This window comes from Corythoichthys intestinalis, chromosome 3 (assembly GCF_030265065.1).
Source record: "Corythoichthys intestinalis isolate RoL2023-P3 chromosome 3, ASM3026506v1, whole genome shotgun sequence".
In the NCBI taxonomy this organism is placed as follows: domain Eukaryota; kingdom Metazoa; phylum Chordata; class Actinopteri; order Syngnathiformes; family Syngnathidae; genus Corythoichthys; species Corythoichthys intestinalis.
This window is the reverse complement of record NC_080397.1, coordinates 64,769,080-64,790,567: the sequence shown is the minus strand read 5'-3', so window position 1 is coordinate 64,790,567 and position 21,488 is coordinate 64,769,080. Positions and strand designations below refer to the sequence as shown.

Here is a 21,488-nt window from a genome sequence, read left to right as displayed (position 1 = left end):
CGCCGCTCGCCTTTCAGCTCAACGCGTCAGATGACCGAGGCATCGATGTGGTCCGGGGCCCCATTCTTAGCTTCTCCAGCACCAGAACCATCTTCAAGTAAGAATGTTTCCTGGCATTTTTAAATAGTTTCAGGTACACTTTTAACTCTAAATCCTTCCCTTCCTTAGGAAAGGGTTCAAGTTGGTGATACTCGATGAGGCTGACGCCATGACGCAGGACGCCCAGAATGCATTGCGGCGAGGTGAGCAACCTAATGGCTCTGCCTTCCTTTTGTATAGCGGCTTGACTGTACTGTATTTGCTCATAGAGGTGACATGATGGTGAAAAAAAACATACTGAGCATGGTAAACATTTTTTTACTTGGTATAGAGAGTCAAAACAATACAGTATTAAAAAAAAAAACAGCCAAAATAAATCTCTCAAGGTTAATGTGTCTCTTGACAGATAAGTTTCAACATGTCTGAACAAAAATTGTTCTAAAGCAGCTGTATGTTTCACTCAGGTTATTGACAAGTAGGGTGAAGTATCTTGCCTAAGACATAGACTTCATAATGTATTGACGGGACACTGGGCGCGTGGCCGATAAATGGGGGGCCTGCATTGTTGGCGAGGCCATCAAAGCTGACCGAGTGGAATCACAAAGTGCTTTTTTTCGTTGAAAATTCTTGTGAATAAATGCTAAAATCCCTGAATTCTTTATAGATATGGACATAAAACAGTCTCGATTCTTGGTTAAAAGCAAAAAAATGTGTGCAGTTAGGATTTATTCTATGTAAATATATTGAAGTACAATGCTAGTCTTTTACCGACTGTAGCTAGTGGGTGCCTGATGTAAACTGCTTTTTCGTTGAAAATTCTTGTGAATGAATGATTTTTGTGAATAAATGCTTAAATCCCCGAATTCTTTATAGATATGGACGTAAGACAGTCTCAATTCTTGGTTAAAACCCCAAAAAAAAACCTGCAGTCAGCATTTATTTTATGTAAATATGTCGAAGTATATTGGTAGTCTGTTAGTGAATGTAGCTAGCGGCCGCCTGATTTAAACAGCTTTTCTGGTGAAATTTTTTATGAATAAATGCCTAAATCCGTTCTAAATAGATATGGACGTAAAACAGTCTCAATTCTTGGTAAAAAGCAAAAAAAAAAAACAAAAACGTGCAGTTAGCATTTATTTTACGTAAATATGTCGAATTATGATGCTAGTGTAAACCCTAACCCTATATGTAAACAGAACTTTTCCGGTGAAAATTCTTGTGAATAAATGCTTAAATCCCTGAATTCTTTATAGATATGGATGTAAAACAGTCTCAATTATTTGTAAAAAGAGCAAAAAAACGTGCAGTTAGCATTTATTTTACATTAATCTGTCGAAGAATGATGCTAGTCCGTAGCGGTTAATTTCTCCCATTGATTTTTTTCACAACGTTTCAAAATGCATGCATGGTACAAAAAAATATAATAATGATCTTGAATCCTTGAACAAATCACTCCTGCGACAATCCTTCCTGGTTGTATGCGGTACAGTTTTCGTACTTTTTCAATCCTAAATCAGGCATTGGATCATTGCATGTATTGACTCTAGAACCGACTGTGAATAACTGAAGCGAGCTGTAGGGCAGCCCCTAACTTAAAGGCGTTGCGCAGTGAAGGTGGAATCTGACCCGTCAATCATTATGAAGTCTATGCCCAAGGAAATGGCGCGAGCCGGAATCTAAGCCCTGATCCTTCAGATGGTGGGCCACCTGCGCCGCCGACGCCCCTTTTAAAGCTTCCTTGATCCTTGAAAGGATCATTTGCAACCCAAATACAAAACACAATTTTTCATATTCAGATACAGTCTAGGGCTGTCCCAAACGACTATTTTTTTCTCGATTAGTTGGCCGACTATTTTTATGATTGGTCGACTAATCCAATTTTTTTATTTTTTAAACTAATTTAGAAATGACATTTTTGTTGACGCTTATTAATTCACAAAAACATTTTAGAACACTTAAATTCTTAATCAAAGTACAAATAAACACATAAACAACAATAATAAATCCCAAATAAACAATGAGGTCAAATGCTGATAACATTAACTAGTGCAAAAGAATGGAATGTAAACATTCAGAACACTGACTTTGCCTTTCCAACATGATTCAAAACAATTCTTTAAAAAAAACAAAAATCTAGCATTAGTAGTATAGTATACTACTTATATATAACAGTATTATAATAATGATTCATTGCCAATCAGATTTTTCATAAAGTGTGTCATATTAAAGCTATTTTTGATGTAGATTCTGAAGTATGTGGGATTCACATAAAATCATTATAAATGACGTACATGTCATGCTTTTATTTTGAAACATTCACCAGAAGTACGTTTGCTAAACCACTAACCGTAAGCTTTACACGTCGCAAATTAAGAATTTTTTTTTGTCATTGCATGTGGTGTGAGTAATAGATTTTTTTTCATTTTTTCGTTTGCAAATGCTGTTAATCAGCAATTTTTTATAATTGAATTGTCACCATGTTTGAAGTTCATGTTTTGGAGAAGACTGCTAATGTTTTATAGCAAGCTGAAGTAGGTTGTCTTTTTTCCCCCCATTAGCCTCAATATAGCAATGCTAACATTTACAGTGTTTAATATAAATGTTTCCTTATTTTCTACGTCTAAACTTTCATTTTACGGCGTGTTGATGATCAATAAACATCTGTGAAAGGAACTAGAGACTCATAGGCCATCAACACGCACAAATACACTTACCGGCCACTTTATTACATACACCATGCTAGTAACTGGTTGGACCCCCTTTTGCCTTCAGAACTGCCTCAATTCTTCGTGGCATAGATTCAACAAGGTGCTGGAAACATTCCTCAGAGTTTGGTCCATATTGACATGATGGCATCACACAGTTGGTGCAGATTTGTCGGCTGCACATCCATGATGCCAATCTCCCGTTCCACCACATCCCAAAGATGCTCTATTGGATTGAGATCTGGTGATTGTGGAGGCCATTTGAATACAGTGAACTCATTGTCATGTTCAAGAAACCAGTCTGAGATGATTTCAGCTTTATGACATTGCACGTTATCCTGCTGAAAGTAGCCATCAGAAGTTGGGTACAATGTGGTCATAAAGGGATAGACATGGTCAGCAACAATACTCAGGTAGGGTGTGGCGTTCCAACGATGCTCAACTGGTACCAAGGGGCCCAAAGAGTGCCAAGAAAATATTCCCCACACCATTACACAGCCACCACCAGCCTGAACCGTTGATACAAGGCAGAATGGATCCATGCTTTCATGTTGTTGACGCCAAATTCTGACCCTACCATCCGAATGTCACAGCAGAAATCAAGACTCATCAGACCAGGCAACGTTTTTCCAATCTTCTATTGTCCAATTTCGATGAGCTTGTGCAAATTGTAGCCTCGGTTTCCTGTTCTTAGCTGAAAGGAGTGGCACCCGGCGTGATCTTCTACTACTGTAGCCCATCTGCCTCAAAGTTCGACGTACTGTGCGTTCAGAGATGCTCTTCTGCCTACCTTGGCTGTAACAGGTGGTTATTTGAGTCACTGTTGCCTTTCTATCAGCTCGAACCAGTCTGGCCGTTGTCCTCTGACCTCTGGCATCAACAAGGCATTTCCGCCCACAGAACTGCAGCTCACTGGATATTTTTTCTTTTTCTCTGTAAACCCTAGAGATGGTGGTGCGTGAAAATCCCAGTAGATCAGCAGTTTCTGAAATACTCAGACCAGCCCTTCTGGCACCAACAACCATGCCACGTTCAAAGTCACTCAAATCACCTTTCTTCCCCCTACTGATGCTCGGTTTGAACTGCAGGAGATTGTCTTAAACCATGTCTACATGCCTAAATGCACTGAGTTGCCGCCATGTGATTGGCTGATTAGAAATTAAGTGTTAATGAGCAGTTGGACAGGTGTACCTAATAAAGTGGCCGGTGCGTGTATATGCATGCACGCGGCGATAAAACACAGCCGTGAAAATTGTCGCCCTCGCTTTTATTTACCGTGCGATAAATGGACTCATTGGATATTGTGACAAGCTAAGCAACCTTAATATAACGTGTCGTTAGTTACCGGTAGATCATGAGTGCTTCTATCTGCCCGTTTTTTGTCTCCTGTCACACACACACACACACACACACACACACACATATTTTTAACCCTTCATTAACCGTCGACGGGATGTTGTGCTCGTCGACGCATTTATGTCATCGATGACGTCGACTAGTTGGGACAGCTGTAATAAAGTCCAACCCTAACCTCATTTCAAGGGAGTTTGTCATTTTCTTCAACCCAACCCAGAAAAATAGGGCATGTTTTCAATCTTGGAAATGAAGTGAAATGTTTTCAACAAGTCCTTGGAAAATTGCTGTTTGGGACAAAGAAGAAAAAAAAAACAGCTTGACAACTTTCTAAATGTCGTGTCTTACATGCTGCATTCTTTCAGTGATGGAGAAGTACACTGAGAACACGCGCTTTTGCCTGATCTGCAACTACTTGTCCAAAATCATCCCGGCGCTGCAGTCGCGCTGCACGCGCTTCCGTTTTGGACCGCTGTCGCCGGACCAGATGATACCTAGACTGCAGCACGTCATCCAGCAGGAAAGGTTTGGAGCTCGGATGGTTCACGCTTTAGTCAGCACATGCCATTCCACTCATCATTTTTGCGGGGGGGGGGGATGACACTACTTCATGGTTTTTCACCAATGCGGTCGGTTCTGGTCCCCATTAACAGCGTTCGTGAGGGATCATTGTGTCAGATTTAAAATTGATTTCACGTTAAAGAACTTTTTTTTTTTTTTTTTTTTCCCATGAGGTAGCGGTGGGTGGTATTAGATCGTTAAGGACTTGAACGTGTTGATGAAAATTTCAATTCAAAACCTGTTCAGAAAGTTTATTTTGGTTTTGACTTTTACATCCATTTTAAATATAAGGAAAATGGTCAGCAATGTGTAAATTAGTCTTAAACATAACAATCCCCAAACACTGGTGATCATGCTTTTATTACTAAAAAAATTGAATTAACCTATGGCTTAACGGTGTGAGACTTATTGTGTGAAATGTCTTCATTGTGTAAAGCGTGGACATCACTCCGGATGGGATGAAGGCACTGGTGACTTTATCATCGGGTGACATGCGAAGATCCCTCAACATCCTGCAGGTTGCCTCCACCGCCATTGACTCCACTTGGCCATGTTCATGTTTAGATTGACGTGCACGCGCGCCTTTGCGCAGAGCACTAGCATGGCGTACGGCCGCGTGACCGAAGACACGGTGTACACGTGCACGGGACACCCGCTGCGCTCGGACATCGCAAACATCCTGGACTGGTCGCTCAATAAAGACTTCAACACCGCGTACAAGCGTAAGTCGACTTTCTGAGACTTCACCTTAAAACTTGAGCAGCTTTTTTCTAGTGTACAACAATTGGTAATGGGTCGTAATGTTTACTTGTTTTGTCTCCTTTAAAAGTAGTTTTGCCACTCCATACTTTTTATTTTGACTTGAGTAAATTTGCCAAGTAGAAACACGAGTCATACTCCGCTACTTTGGGCTACACTTACAGTTGTTACGTCATTATTCTACATATTAGTTTTGATAGACTTGATTTTTGCCACCACAATAGTTTCTAACGTGAGACGTGGCCAAAACCATCGTATGACTCCGTGATACCTATTGGACATAACAAAATAGTCACATGAACGCCCACAAGCGTACCGTGTTCGGTCACATGTCATCTGCCAAAAAAAAAAAAAGAAAACTATTTGACATTGAGTCAACATGACTAAGCCTGTCGCAATAAGTCAGTTTATCGCACGGTAAATAAAAATGAGGGCGGTCATTTTCCTGGCTACTATTTATCGCCACGTGCATACAATGTGCGTGTGTGTGTGTGTGTTTGCATGTGCCACGCGCACTCGGCACACGCGCACGTAGTTGATTGTATAGGAGACTCCAGTTCCTTTCACCGATGTTTATTGGTCATCAACACGGCATAAAATTAAAGTTCAGACATACAAAATATAAAAAAACACGATCATTGTAAAACGTTAGCATTGCTAGATTGAGGTTAATGGAAAAAAGACTATGTACTAACTAAGGATGCAACAATCTGATATGCCCCCTTCGATTCAATACGCAAAACCATTCGATACAATTGAAAAGGGTTAGCTGATACCCTATCCCCATTCGTACATATTTAACAAAGACTGTCTTTACGGATATGTACAGCACTGCCTGCCAATATATTGTTGCCGACTTTGCTGCTACGCGTAACCTTGGTCTGACACCAGACTGCTTAACACTCTGGAACACAGAGCTAACTCACGGTTACATGATGAACATTGAGTGGCAAATTAAGAGCGCTATACTTCAAACTCGTCCTGTTTATGAAAGTCGATTGTCATATGCTAGTGTTGTGCAGTAATGAGCAGACGTGACTTCTATGGCGTTTTTTAATGCCCCAACAATGCTCGCGCGCACACGCTACATATCATCAAATAGCAACCTAGATGTGCTACATTAGATCCCATGCCATTGTAGGGCTGGGCGATATGGCCTTAAGTACGTATCACGATAAATTGAGCAGATTTACCTCGATAACGATAAATGACGATAAATTCGCCCAAGCAAACTGTTATATAATTTGAAAATTTGAATCAATGCATGGAATACAAATTAACAGTTTCTCGTTAAATTTATTTACCAGCTTTCAATTTAACAATTGCACATGCAGTCTAAACATTAAGTATTAAAAAAAATCTTGTAAACAATAAGAATTCTTGTGTGAACATTTATAACAGCTTGTATGACTTGAAAAATATCATCAATTGAATTTCATTAAATTCATTCCGCATTGTTATACACTAGATAGTGGCATACGTTTAGATATTTAGAATAGATACAAATACGACACATCCACCCGCCCCCCAGAAATTATACTTAATTAAAAAATAAAATGTTTCACAGACCTTTCCTTTCTTTTATTCAGCTCAATTATTTACATCTTATGATTTTGGAAATCCTTACAGTATGCAATAAATAATATTCCTGTTCCCAAGCACTGTGCTTACTGTACTGTAATTTTTACAAAAAATAAACAATACATAGTTACTCCCTGTCATCTAGGACGAGCCACTTACAAGACTAGCACTGTCGTATATTACAAATACTGCTTTGAACACATCTTCACAGACAAAAGCAATGACACAGGCTTAAAGAGGTCAACGTTAATTGTGTAAATCACACTTAATGACGACACGATCTCCTGGTTGAAATAGACGACATCCACTTACCGGTAATTCTATTGAAGATATGTAATGCTGAGGCAATTTGTCAACTTTACTTTTAAAAAGAAACGTGCACTGTTTATCCAGTAGATGGGGCTCTTGCAGTGTGTCAAACAGTGATTCAATTTAGGGCAATTGTCTTAAAAGTGGTTCATTGTTTCAGAAAGCCTCGGTTTTTCCATCCCTATCTGGAACCTGTCAAGAGTTTACTTAAAGTTTGGCGAAGCTAACTTAAGCCCGACTTCATCCCGTTTACTTGTAGCGTTAGCAGCTAGCGTTAGCCTACCGGGCTTCTGTTTGATTGGCTTCCTGAAAACCATGTGACTCCCAATGTAAGCACACTGTCTGCTTTCTTAAAGGGGAATGAACATAGCCGAACAACACAGAGTCAAAGCGGGATGAAAAGACTATATTTTCTTCATTTATTAAATTACCGAATTTACCGACTGGTCAAAATTACGTCGGTCATCGTGAAGAATTTCGGTAACGGTAAATTTTCGGTTTACCGCCCTGCTCTATGCCATTGGCTGCGCGAGCCCAGAGTGATCATGGGACGCGTAGTCCATATACTACATCAATGAATTAAAAACCGCCATGACTGAATGGAAGTTAAGCAGACCAAATCAATCCATACCGGTGACTATAGATAATGCTGCAAATGTTGTTAACTCTGTACGTAACACAGATTGACTTGGACCAGAAATATGATGTTTTGCTCATGTGGTAAACCTAGCTGCTAGGAGAGCTGTAGCAATCAACAGTGTGCCCCGCCTCACTTTACAAACAGTAAAGATTATTCTCAGCACTTTTATACAAAATTTCTTCAGATCACTAAAAAGTAAGCACACAAATATTATGCACTAAAATGCTTGTTTATATGATGGCAATGTTATTTTTGCTTGTTAGCAAAATAAAACATAAAGTAATAATAACATTTGTATGTTTTGTTTCAGAGCATTAAGTGTATTGAATCCAATCGAAAATGTCCCTCGTATTGAAAATCGTATCGAACCGTGACTTAACTGTATCGTTGCATCCCTAGTACTAACCACTTTAGCTTGCTATGAAACATTGGCAGTCTTCTCCAAAATGCAAAATTGTGGTTAAAAGGTGACACTTCAATCATGACAAACAAGAAAAAAAAAAACAATTTCTGACACTACATGCATGGCGAAAAGACTTTTTTTCCCGTTTAAAACATTTTTTTTTTTTTTACAGAGTGTAAAGCTTATGGTTAGTGGCTTGGCGAAGGTACTCCGGTGAACATTTCAAAATAAAAGTGTGTTATGTTCACGATGAAAATAAAGATTTCTGGAGTTAATCTTACATACCGGTACTTCAGAGAATAGCTTTAAAATGACACCCATTATGAAAAATCAATTGGCAATGAATCATTTGGCAGCACTTTGCAGTACAAAATGGCAGTCATTTTGGATCAAACAAAGACTTTTGATGAGCTCTAAATGGCATTGGGTTTCATATTTTGCACTTGGCTAGCTTTCAAAATGACTCGTTATGCATTGTGTGTGTGTGTGGTGTGTGTTTTTTTTTAATAATTATTGTTTTGAATATAGTTTGTGTTTTAAGAATAACAATTTGAAGGAGTAATTTATTAGGGTGTATTCTCACTACATTAGTGGTTGAATTGCTTCCAAAAATGGACAATAATATCACATATAATCGGCAATAATTATTGAGACAATACATCGCCTACTAAAATCTGTTATGGCCACAGGCCTAAACATGGTTCGATTTCAAGCTCCCAGTTTTTATTTGGCAACGATAGACCATGGAAAACCAGAGACTTGATCGTTTGAAATTCATGGTAGGAAATATGTTTTCTCCACTAGAGGGCAGGCATGATTTATGGACAGGTGAGGTTTCATTTCTGTAGGTTTTTTTTTCTAGTTGGATTTGTTTATTTTTTTTGTCCAATATTGTCATGGCAATGGCTACAGTACAGAATCATATTAACAGTTCATATAGATGATGTGCTCAGGAAAAAAATATACCATTGCTTAAAAAAATCACACGTTGTAAGCAGTTATTAATGACTTGAGTATTCTTTTCACCAAATACTTTTTTACTTGTACTTACAATTTATTTGGATGAGTACCTTGAATTGAGTACTATTATTTTGAAGTGACACTACTTATGCTTGAGTCCAAGTTTTGGCAACACTACCCACCTCTGACAATGGCTGGATAAACTAGTCCTGGAAATGGTGAGGTGAGGTGAGGAGAGGAGAGAAGGCCAGTACTCTTCCTGTGATGCAGGCTGGGACATCCTTCAGGATGTGTCTTTTTCCTGCTGACCACCGGCCTCAATAGCGAGGCAGCCGCTATGGGCAACGCAGTGCTCTTTTGGTGGAAGCGACATCACGTCATAATGGGAAAGCGCCTCGCTCGTCAAAACGTGTCACACCAAAACATGAAATTCATCCTTTTATCTGATCGTGACGCAGCAATCATGTTAATGCAATGGCATGAAAACATGTCCGCGAGTTTAATTTAATGTTAACCTATCCACCAGAGATCCTGGCGTTGAAGACGTTGAAAGGTTTAGCGCTGCAGGACATTCTCACCGAAGTCCACCTGCTCATCCACAGAGGTAAGCACAAAACCACGAGGGAATCTTATCTGAAAATACCGGGGATCCTGGATAATGCATCCATGACTCCCTTGGCTATCCCTCCCTACATAAATCTGACAATCACCCTAATCAATGAACTCACACTAATCGACAATATTGCTTAAGTGCTATAGCAATCAATAACTTTTGGTAAGAAAATTCAAGTTGGGGGGGACAAAACAAGAAAAGCTCATGTAATGTGATGTATGCAACTCTACCATGTTTGATTGTGCGTCCTTGGCTGCAGGAGGACGGGTCTTGATAAGCATATGCTTCTCCCGTCTGCCCTTGTCTTTCTTCGGTTCTTTCTTTCTTGGGGTGAATCATATCACATTTTGCAACTGTCAATGATACCGATGATGACAATAAACATTTCATTCATAAATAAAGCCCCGAATCGGTCGCGCCCACGTTGACCCCGGATAAATAACTGCGGTGACTTATTGACGCCGTTGCAAACGCGATGCTAGGTGGCTCCAATAATACTTGACTGCGGCCGACAGCCTACAAACTATGCCCACGTGATGCTACGGTAGATATCACATGCATATAGAACTAAATGCGAAATGAGCCAAAAGGGAAAGGATTTTCTTGTTTGTGAAAGCAAGATGCTCGCCATTTTGATTTTAACAGAAGCGCTACGTTAGTTCGGGATTAAAATCATATGGCTAACAGTATTGATAGGACGACTTTGATCTCTGAGTTCTATTGTCTTTGGCCCTATTATTCAAGAAGCATTCCAATAAAAGTCATTTGCTCACAGATGAGTAATAGGCCACTTTTTTTTTTTTTTTGAAGTGGATTTCCCTTCAACGGTGCGGATGGGTCTACTCATCAAACTGGCGGATGTCGAGTAAGTCGCCAAACGAGCGCCTTTCCCCTCACCTCCCCTCCCCGCTCACCTTTTGCATCTTGTCCAGACACCGGCTGGCGTCGGGCACCAACGAGAAGATCCAACTGAGCTCCATGGTGGCGGCGTTCCAGACCGTACGCGACATGGTGGTCGAAGAGGCCCGCTGACGGACGGCGAGTCCCCCGTTTCAGTCAAAACTTTTTGGTCGAAGTGTCAGACTTCATTAAAATACAACTTTTTGGATAAAAAAAAACAACTTTTTTTCTTTGAACCCTTTGCTACATGACTGTATTTTTTTAACCCTAATCATTGAATTGATTGGCTGTCACTGAAACGAGCGATCAGTCAGTCCTCACAGTTTGAACGATTCAGAGACATCTAGCGCCATCAATAGCATGCAATGAGGTTTTATTAAATTTCCACCACAAAGTTCACTGGTTTTTAAAAAGTTGATCTTTTCTACACAAACGAAAAAGGATTTCATCAAATATACACCATTTGTACACATGAAACTTTCTTAAACCAAGTGTTAGCTAAAAATGTTCCATTAACCCTTTATAGCCAAATATATCACGTCATAGACCTCATAATATATTGACGGGGCCGATTAGTAGGGGGCCATAGACTTCATAATGTACTATTGAAGGTACAAGGGGCCTATCTCCGTCAAAGCTGACCGAGTGGAAACACAAAGAGCTTTTTTCATTGAAAATTCTTGTGAATAAATGCTTAAACCTCTGAATACTTTATAGATATGGACATAAAACAGTCTATTCTTGGTTAAAAGCAAAAACAAAACGTGCAGATAGCATTTATTTGATGTAAATATTGCAAAGTATAATGCCAATGCAGTAGCGGTTCCCATTCTCCCATTGATTTTTTTCACATTTCAAAATGCATGGCTGGTATGAAAACTATAATAATTACCTTGAATCCTTGAACAAATCACTCCTGAGACAATCCGTCCTGTTTGTATGCGGTACAGCTTTCATACTTTTTCAATCCTAAATCCGGTGTTGGATCGCTGCATGTGTTTGAGAATAACTGTGACCGACTTTGAAGCGGAGTGTGGGACAACGGCCCCTACTTGAAGGCGTGGCGCAGTGTCTGGGGAATGTGTCCCGCCCATATCATTATGAAGTCTATGATCACATTTAATACACTTTGAATTTCATTATTTTGAGATATTCAGAATTTTCTTAAATTGATGGATGCAAGTCAACACATGCATCTGCAGCTTCCACGAGGAAAAAAAAAATCTGGATTTAGCAAGGATTGTAGAGCAGTTACTTTTTAAATATTTTTTTTTTTTTTTTTACAAATTTGAAAAGTTCCAATAAGACCTCATTTTTAATTTTGGAGATTTTCTGACAATTGCTTCATGTTGCAGGCCTTCAAGAGTTAGAAACCAAAGCTTATCTGCATTCTCTTGTAGATGACTTGTTTTGCCCAAGCAACAAACCAAAATGAAGTGCGTTTTTTTTTTTTTTAACTGCAAAATTTTATGGACGGCCAACTTCCTTTGATGTCCGATATGACGGACAGCCCTCATCTCAAATGATTAACATTTTATTGATTCTAGCCTTCCTATAATCCGTATTTTACATAGCAGAAGTAATATAGCAAAGTGCAATAAATACTAGAATGACTGGCTTTTAAAAGCAGACCGACCGATGGCTCCGTTTTTGGACGTGCAATCATCGAGTGGAGTTTGGTTACTATGGACACGTGAACCCTTCACCAAATAGATCATATATTCAGAGCGGATATATGGTGCCATCGTGGCGTAAAAAGTGGGTGTCTTCAAACAAGTGGCTTAAATGTCTATACCAGGGTGGGCAAAGAGGTCCTAGTGCACAGGTGTCAAAGCGATTCCAGAAAGGGCCTAGTGGGTGCTGGATTTTGTTCCAACCAATAATGCGCAGAGTTTAACCAATGAACTTCCTGCTGAAACAAGCAGCACCTGACAAAGTTGAACTGATTACACATGTAAAAGCTCTAATTGGTGAAAAGGTGTCCTCTTCATTGGTTGGAACGCAAACCTGCACCACCTCGGCCCTTTCTGGAATTGGTTTGACACCTGTGTCCTAGTGGGTCCTGGTCTGTGTTCAGACTGATTTGGCACGGACAGTTTAATGAGGTTTCAGTGGAAACAAGAAGCACCTGACTGATTGCACTCGTAAGACACCAGATTGGTGAAAGTCTGTCTCATGATGTGTCGGAACAAAACGGCGGCCCTTTGTAGAATAGTTTGCCCACCCCTGCTATATACCATGAAAAAAATGTTTCATCTTTCTTTCATACTCCTCTTTAGATCTGTTTTCTAATGAGCTCAAAGGAATGAGCCTATTGTAAATGAACCTCAAAACCAAATGCCTTTCAAATTTGTAATCAAAGTTATTAACATGCATGTATACAGTAGTGTTGCATTACAGTTTACAATTCAATAAATTAGCAGCAGTATCAAATGGTGCTAGTGCAAGAATCATTTAAAAAAAGAGCAATTTTTTTTCTCCCCGCTCCGCCTGCCATTAACGCAAGTGGGAGGCGGCGATGTCGCGATACGTGAGGTACTGGAGGATGCGCTTGGGCAGGGGCAGCGGTTCCAGCTGGTGCGTGGACACCGAGTAGCGCAGGGCGGCGCGGCACAGGTGGCGCAGAGGCGGGACGGAGCGCGGCGCGCGCCAAAACCTCACGTGGCCGTCGCGGGTTCTGAGCATCAAAACACTTACTTGAGTACATAGCAAATAGAAGATGATGCGTTTTCCAGTTGGGAAAAAACAAAAAATTTACCCAGTGGCGATGACTCCCCCTCGCGGATGGTATTTGCAGCACAGGCCGTTGGAGTCCCGGTCGGCTTCGGTCCGCATGCTCAGGCCCGGCTTTCCGGGTTCCCAGATGCCCAGAGCTCTGCGTCATCCAATCGAGTCAGAGATCGGTCGTCGGCCGAACGCGCGTCGACTCACCTGTCGTCCGTCACGATGGCCAAGTTCAAGCCGCTGGGAGAGAACTGGATGGACGAGATCTGGTTTTGGCCGTAGTCCTCGAAGTAGTCTCTGTGAAAGCGACCCGTGTTTAGTCGCCGGTGAATTTTGAAAAATCACATTCAACCCCTCATCTGGAGTTCTCTTACACGAGCGTGGCCAGCTTCTCCGCCGTGTACGGGTCCCACAGGTCGATCCACCAGCTGGCCCCGCTGAAAGCGGCGGTGGCGAGCAGCGCGCCGTCGGGTGAGAAGTCGCACGCCGACAGCAGGTAGAGCGTCTTGTGGGCGCCGCCCGTCAGGTTGCGGATGAGCGTGTACGAGCGGAGGCTCCACAGGCACACCATCTGCGAACCGGTGCACAAGAGAGCATGTCAATTTGCGACATTCTCTGGCTTCATGGGTTACATTCGGTTATAGGTGAGCTAGCTCGGTGGTTGCTTAGGGCGCAGGTTTGTGGCTCTGAGCCCCCCGCCCCATAAAATGTTGTATTTTCATAACTTAATAGAACCTATTATTTGTAAATCACAATGATATATTCATAAAGTATTGTCGTATACTGTAGAGCAGGGGTTTTCAACCCAGTCCTCAAGGCACACTGTGGGTCCTGGTTTTTGTTCCAGCCGATCCAGCAGAGACAGTTGAACCAATGAGGCTTCTGCTAAAACAAGCCACACCTGACTGCAATCAACTGATTGCACTTGTAAAACACCAGATTGGGGAAAAAGTGTTGTCATCTTGTTTGGTAAGAATGAAATCCTGCACCCACAGTGTGCCTTAGTGGAATAGGTTGGGAACCCCTGCTGTAGAGTAACAATCACGTATCGCTTTCTTAAATAGCCATACAATTCTCAACCTCGTGGGCACCTTAGAGCAAATGAAAAGCTTCATTTGGCCATCACCACTTCCTTGGGAGAGAGAGAGACCTTTGCTGCCCCCTGCTTTGACCATGAACCTTAAAGATAGAGACTCACCCTGTCAAAGCGCCCCACGGTGGCCATCATGCTGCAGTCCGACGACACGCAGCAGCAGCTGATCCAGTCTTTGTGGCCGGACAGCACGTGAACATTCTTGCCTGATCGCACAAGGAGACAAACCGTCACGCTGTGGCTTGAAACTCACGGCTCTCGTCGTCGGCGATAGATGTCCGATCGCTACCGAAACGCTATCGTTCACCCAGTGGCACCTCCAGAAATTTTTCATGGGGGTGACTGGATGGAGCCGCTTCAAATCTTACCCTACTGATGTATGTACTTTAGTGTATTATGTTCTATTTCATGTTACTACTACTGCTGCTGATTTAATGTGCACAATCCATAACAGTCCAGTCAATTTTTGGGGAGTTCCACAGCTACTGCCATCTGACATTTTACTGGCGAGTGCGGTGGTGCTATTGCATTCACCGCCGAGCTCAAAGGGACGGACGTCAACTCATTAGCTGGCAAAAATCTATTTGAAAATCTTGCGTTGAGTCCAAAGATGCAAGAATTTATGGGTGGCTGCGTGGGTTTGAAGCAACTCCACTGCAAATCCCAAGTTTTTGTGTGTCCATTTCTCCCCTCTGACACGTTAACAATTTTTTTTTGTCAAAGTTGGAGTGTTTTACATTGGATTTGATCATGTATACAGCATGGATATGTATATTTGGCAGAGTATGTACAGTGCTGGCCAAAAGTATTGGCACCCCTGCAATTCTGTTAGAAAAGGCTCCATTTCTCCCAGAAAACGATTGCAATTACAAATGCTTTGGTAATAATGTCTTCATTTATTTTGCTTGTAATGAGAAAAAAAAAACAAACACAAAAGTTAAATGAAATCATGATCATTTTACACAAAACTCCAAAAATGGGCCGGACTAAAGTATTGGCACCTTTTTTTTAAAAAAAAAAAAATCATGTGACGCTTCTCTCATTTGTGTAATTGACAGTACCTGTTATTTACCTGTGGCACATAACAGGTGGTGGCAATAACTAAATCAGACTTGCGGCCACTTAAAATGGATTAAAGTTGACTCAACCTGTGTCCTTGTGTGTACCACATTGAGCATGGAGAAAAAAAAAAGAAGACCAAAGAACTGTCTGAGGACTTGAGAAGCAAAATTTGTGAGGAAGCATAGGCAATCTCAAGGCTACAAGTCCATCTCCAAAGACCTGAATGTTCCTGTGTCTACCATGCGCAGTGTCATCAATAAGTGTCAAGCCCACAGCACTGTTTTTTGCAGTTATTTTGTCTAACGGTTGTGCTACCAAGTACAGTGGGGAGAACAAGTATTTGATACACCGCCAATGAGTTTTCCCATTGGCAGTGTATGAGGCTGCCAATACTTTTGTCCGGCCCATTTTTGGAGTCTTGTGTCAAATGATCATCATTTGTTTTTTTCATTCTCTTTTGTGTTTTTTCATTGCAAGATATTACTACCAAAGCATTTGTAATTGCAATCCTTTTCTGGGAGAAATTGAGCATTATCTGACAGAATTGCAGGGGTGCCAATACTTTTGGCCAGCACTGTATTGTGCTAGTTAGCACAATGATGATGAACACCTTGGATATATTGGACGATCAACATTTTGCTAGTAGCTGTGCCCCCCCCCCCCCCCCAAATCAACAGTATATTTTTGCGTGCACGCGCATAAATTATTATTATTATTATTGGCATCCCTGGTTAAGATGTGTTTTTTTAGCTTCTAATATTTTTTTTTCTCTAAATAATATGGGACCTTAATGGAAAAAAGGAGAAAAATCCAACCTTCAATACAAGTGCATTTATTCAGTGGGGAAAAATCCTACATAAAGAAATAATTATTTGACATCAAATAATGTGTGTCACAATTATTAGCACCCCTGGTGTTAATACTTTGTACAACCCCCTTTTGCCAACAAAACAAGGTCTGGGGACTGAGATGGCCATGGGAGGAGCTTGATTTTGTGTCTGGTGAACCAATTCTGTGTAGATTTGGCCATATGTTTAGGGTCATTGTCTTGCTGAAAGACCCAGTGATGACCCGTCTTCAGCTTTCGGGCAGAGGGCAACAGATTTGGATTTCAAATGTCCTGGTATTTCAAAGCATTCATGATGCCATGCACCCTAACAAGGTTCCCAGGGCCTTTGGAAGCGAAACAGCTTCACAGCATCACTGACCCCCCCCCATACTTCACAGTGGCTATGAGGTGCTCTTCAGCATGCGCATCTTTCGTGGCACGCCAGACCCACTTAGAGTGTTTTTTGCCAAAAAGCTCAATCTTGGCTAATCTGACCAAAGCACACGGTCCCAGTTGAAGCCCCAATACCGCTTGGCGAACTCCAGACGTTTGCGTTTATGATTGTGAGTGAGGAAAGGTTTTCTCTCTGCATGCCTCCCAAACAGCTTGTTGGCGTGTAGACAGCACCTTATACCCACTGTGGCCATCTCAGTCCCCAGACCTCAACCCCATTGAAAACCTGTAGGGTGAGCTGAAGAGGAGAGTACAGAGGAGAGGACCCAGGTCCCTGGATGATTTAGAGAGATTCTGCAAAGAGGAATGGCTGAAGATCCCTCTTTCTGTCTTTTCCCATCTTGTGAAACATTATAGGAGTAGATTAGGTGCCGTTTTGTTGGCAAAAGGGGGTTGTACAAAGTATTAACACCAGGGGTGCTAATAATTGTGACACACATTATTTGATGTCAAATAATTATTGCTTTATTTGGGATTTTTTTCCCCACTGAATAAATGCACTTGTATTGAAGGTTGGATTTTTCTCTTTTTTTCCATTAAGGTCCCATATTATTTGAATAAAAAAAATTATTAGAAGCTAAAAAACACATCTTAACCAGGGGTGCCAATAATTATGGAGGGCACTGTATTTCTATACAGTACTGTATAAATGTATTTAAAAATGAAATGGGTCATTACGGTTTTTTTCCCCTTTTTTATACAAATTACAACAAGCTGTGGAAAAAAATGCAAATGTCATTATTTTAAAACGATTCAGCTAGAATTTTTTTTTTTTTTTTTATGTAAGTAAATCAATCAAGTTCATTTCATTTTTAGACATTAAAAAAACGAAATGTACAGCACTGACTGGGAAAAAATATTTTAGGATGATATACACAAAACCAATTTGTCATTCAAGGGAAGGGGTTTCACTGATTTCATTATTTATTTGTAGGTTTAGCACCGTTCCTTGTGGTAAGGATGTTTTTTTGGGTTTTTTTTAAACTTCTGACCCGATCAGATTTTGTTTTCAAGATATGTTAAAACATGTCAGTTCTGTATTTCTTTTGGTGTGTTTGTAATCATAGAACGCACATTTTTGTGTGCCTTTTAAGATCGGCGAACATGTCAGAAGCAAGGGCGTAGGTTTGATCTTAATATTGGGAGGGACGATATAACAGCGTAACCTGCAGGTACACTTTTTGCTGGGGACAGTACATGAATAAGACCAAACAGATTCAGGGCTACATTCCTCACCAATATGAACCTAATTAATTGATAGGCTAAATAATTCATGCAAAATAAATCTGTATCGGCTGATACGAACGTTCACACTTGCTGTGAGTTTATCACTGGCGTCCCTCCCACTTCAACGGATTGGGCGTCTGTGGCAGCCAATGAGTTCATTTTGGGGCATTTCAAGCCATTTCCTGTTGACTTTCGGTCACTTCCTTTGACACTAACGGTACAAAACACGTGCAGGTGGATATTTCTCTCAAAGTAGCTTCCTCCTCGAGTTTGAGAAATTCACACAGATTAATGTCATGCCAACTCTGATGCAGGTCGGACTTTCAGCAGCAAAATGAGTGGCGTGTTCCCCGCCTCCGTAACATTGACGTCTTTTTACATGACTTACAGTGGCTGCTGCTGGCGGGAAATAATCTAATAGGCTTTGTCTATGAAGGGGGCGGAGGAGTCATCAGCCAATCAGACATGTGTTTGGGGAGGTGGACGGGCACATTCAGCAAGTGAAAAGTTGAAGTCTGAACATAAAGTACTGTAATTCACTTAATAATGGAAGGGTCATTTACAACGTATCTAAATGACCTATATAACTGAAGTCATAATATAATATCATGCAAATGAGGTTAACTTAAAGTTGGTGGAGACAATTTGAGCATCCTGAAAAGTTCCTATAGTGTTATGTCCCTAGGAAAACCTACGCCCTTGCTCAGAAGTCTTTATTTTACAGATACGCACCTTTGCGCGCCAAGTCCCACACCCGCAGGGTCTTGTCGCGAGACGAGGACACCAACGTCGGCGTCCCGTTGGGAGGGAAGAGCAGGTTCCGCACCACGCCCTCGTGGCCGTGAAGGTCCAATACGGCCACGCCTTGACAAACCAAAAACGGGTCGGTTAACATGGTGAAAAGTTACACCACACCAAAACCCTCTTCGTTCGGAACTCCGGGACTCCCTGCGCTTAGAATGACTTGGATCTGAGCTGAAACTGTATTTCTACTTTGAGCAAAGAATTCTTTTCTGTGCCTGGACTTGATGACAGAACGCAATTCCTTTTATACTCGACGACCGTGACATCCATCCAATTTACCTGGCCGCAATTTGTCATTGGCCGCCAGCTCCGCCAACTTCAAACGGATTGGACAGCCGTTCCCGTCAAGGCAAATACTCTGATGTACTAAAAACCACCGAGTCAGAACTTTCTAGCGCTCGTTTTAACCTGTTCTTTGCCGAGCGGATCTCGGGAGCGATGCCGCGGGCGACGAGTCGAGAGCGCGCTCACCCGTCAGAACGTTCCAGATTTTGATGAGGCCGTTTTCCAAGCCGGTCGCCAAAAGAAGCGTCCGTTCGCCGCCGTGACGTGGGTCCGACTCGTCGGGAAGTCGCGGGCCGAAGGCCAGCCCCCACACGGGATGGCCGCAACTGAAGCTTTTATCTCCTCGGTCCGCCTCGCCGTCCCGATCTTCTCTGTGCAGAAAATGTCAACGGTTCAGCCACGGGCTCAAAGGTCAGACCGTATCGAGATCAAAAGCCGATATGGATACGACGCTATCAGCGGGAGGCCAGAGGAATCAGTCAAAGGAAATCACAACGAGACGAACAACCATTCGCGCGCACACTCATACCCACGGACAATTTAGAGTGTTCGATCAGCCTACCATGCATTTTTTCCAAATGTGGAGGAAACCGGAGTACCCGCAGAAAACCCACGCTGGCACGGGGAGAACGTGCAAACTCCACACAGGAAGGCCAGAACCCTGGGATTGAACCCTTGATCTTAGAACTGCGAAGCAGATACGCTAACCACTCTGCCACCAGTATATAATAAATAATAATAATTCCAATAAAATGCTACCCCAAAGAGCCACTAGGGGGCGACCAAAGTATTACAAATACAGGCAGGAAATCATAGAATGTGCCATGACAATCCCCAAGATGGATTTTGCACACATTTTCAATTACAATGATGTGTTTTATGACTTTTCCTAGAGACTACTTCTTTCTGGTGACAGTCATTATACATGAGGGGTTAAGAATTCATGATTTTTCATTTTATTGCTGCACTGTGAGTGATTAGGGTCTATCCCTCATGTAACAAATCTTCATTTAAGAGGTGAGCCAAGGCAAAACTAACTATGGTGGTCAGTTCAATCCTACATTCATTTATAACACAGCGTACATATACCGGCACAAAACTGATACCTGATGTTATTGGACACCTTTAAAGTGCCAGCTATATAACTGCTTGGATTTAAAAAAAAAAAAAAAAAAAATTGACGCACAAAAGTTTTGCCTGGCACAGAGAAGTTAAAACTTATCAATTACTGAACAAGTCTTTGCATCATTTTTTTGGACCAATGCTATTATTTTGTAGAACGTGATATTTACCTATAAAAAATATCCTGATGATTTTTTTTTTTGGGGGGGGGGGGGGGGGGGGGGGTCGTTTTTATGGGGAAAAAAAGCAACAGTAGTCTCCGCTCCACCTTCTTTTACCCCATCTTTTATATAGTCTATTTAAATTTTGACACAACGTAACATTTTTAGACATTAAAGGAACGAGAATACAATGTTTCTTTTATTTGAAAATGTTCAAACCTCGCCACAGTTTTGAAATTTCCGAGTTTTCCCTAAACGCCTCGTGGAGCTGGTACGTCAATGATTCACCCCGTGTCACTGTTTTCAGATTAGGTAATAACATTGTAGTGCGTTTTGAAAAAGCGCTCATTCGCTTTTAACATTAGAAAAGTCATATTTTTGTGACTAATGGCAGTCGTTTCGCGGTCCGAACCGGGCCAGAATCGAGGTTTCGAAGAGACGTACTGCGAGTCGAGGGGCCAGGCGACCACCCACACGATGCCGTGCCCCATGGACCAGGCGAACCAAGCTCCGTCGGGGGAGAAATCCACGCTCCACGTCTCGCAGCCGGGCCGACCTTCTAACGACGGCGGACGCCGGGTCTTCAGCTCCAGGATGAGCGCCGGGTCGGAAGAGGCTGAACGACAGAAAAAAACAATAAACGAGCGCTCTATCAGGTCACGGACGCTGAAGTACGTATTGGCGTACCCGTCGGCCCGAGTTCTGCCGCCTTGGAGCACATCTTCGCCTTCGTCGCTTCACATCTTTTAGCTTCCTGCCCTCTCGGCGTCCGTGGAGATGAGGCGCGACTCGGCTGCTGCTGCTGCTGCTGCGGCGGCGGCGGCAGTCGCCGTGCCTCCCGTCGGAAGAGAGGGACGCCTTCTGGGTGTGGATGACGCCGTTTTCCCAAAGACGCCACCGGTCAC

General features: G+C 41.9%; 2 protein-coding genes across 2 annotated transcripts in view; one reads left to right on the top strand and one right to left on the bottom strand.

Annotated features, from left to right (window-relative positions):
* rfc5 (replication factor C (activator 1) 5) overlaps positions 1-12,280 on the top strand; it is a 17,943-nt gene extending 5,663 nt beyond the window's left edge. The window contains exons 4-11 of the mRNA XM_057831612.1: positions 18-97; positions 169-242; positions 4,463-4,622; positions 5,095-5,176; positions 5,251-5,380; positions 9,837-9,914; positions 10,734-10,788; positions 10,856-12,280. Coding sequence (XP_057687595.1) covers positions 18-97; positions 169-242; positions 4,463-4,622; positions 5,095-5,176; positions 5,251-5,380; positions 9,837-9,914; positions 10,734-10,788; positions 10,856-10,955 — 759 coding nt within the window. The 3' untranslated portion in view covers positions 10,956-12,280. The remainder of the gene's footprint in view (positions 1-17; positions 98-168; positions 243-4,462; positions 4,623-5,094; positions 5,177-5,250; positions 5,381-9,836; positions 9,915-10,733; positions 10,789-10,855) is intronic.
* Positions 10,885-21,488, bottom strand: wsb2 (WD repeat and SOCS box containing 2). Its single transcript, XM_057831611.1, has 9 exons — positions 21,271-21,488; positions 21,028-21,199; positions 19,487-19,671; positions 18,944-19,075; positions 14,746-14,846; positions 13,922-14,118; positions 13,755-13,844; positions 13,582-13,698; positions 10,885-13,500 (listed from the first exon to the last, which is right to left on the bottom strand). The coding sequence occupies exons 1-9, from the start codon at positions 21,302-21,304 to the stop codon at positions 13,320-13,322; spliced, it is 1,209 nt and encodes a 402-aa protein (XP_057687594.1). The 5' UTR covers positions 21,305-21,488; the 3' UTR covers positions 10,885-13,319.

Bases quoted from the DNA above. Each gene is read 5' to 3' on its own strand.
- wsb2 (XM_057831611.1), bottom strand. From the start codon at position 21,304: ATGTGCTCCAAGGCGGCAGAACTCGGGCCGACGG. The intron at 14,119-14,745 runs GTGAGTCTCTAT...ACCGGTTCGCAG, and splicing joins CCGTGGGGCGCTTTGACAGG to ATGGTGTGCCTGTGGAGCCT. The intron at 13,699-13,754 runs GTGAGTCGACGC...TGGATGACGCAG, and splicing joins GCCATCGTGACGGACGACAG to AGCTCTGGGCATCTGGGAAC.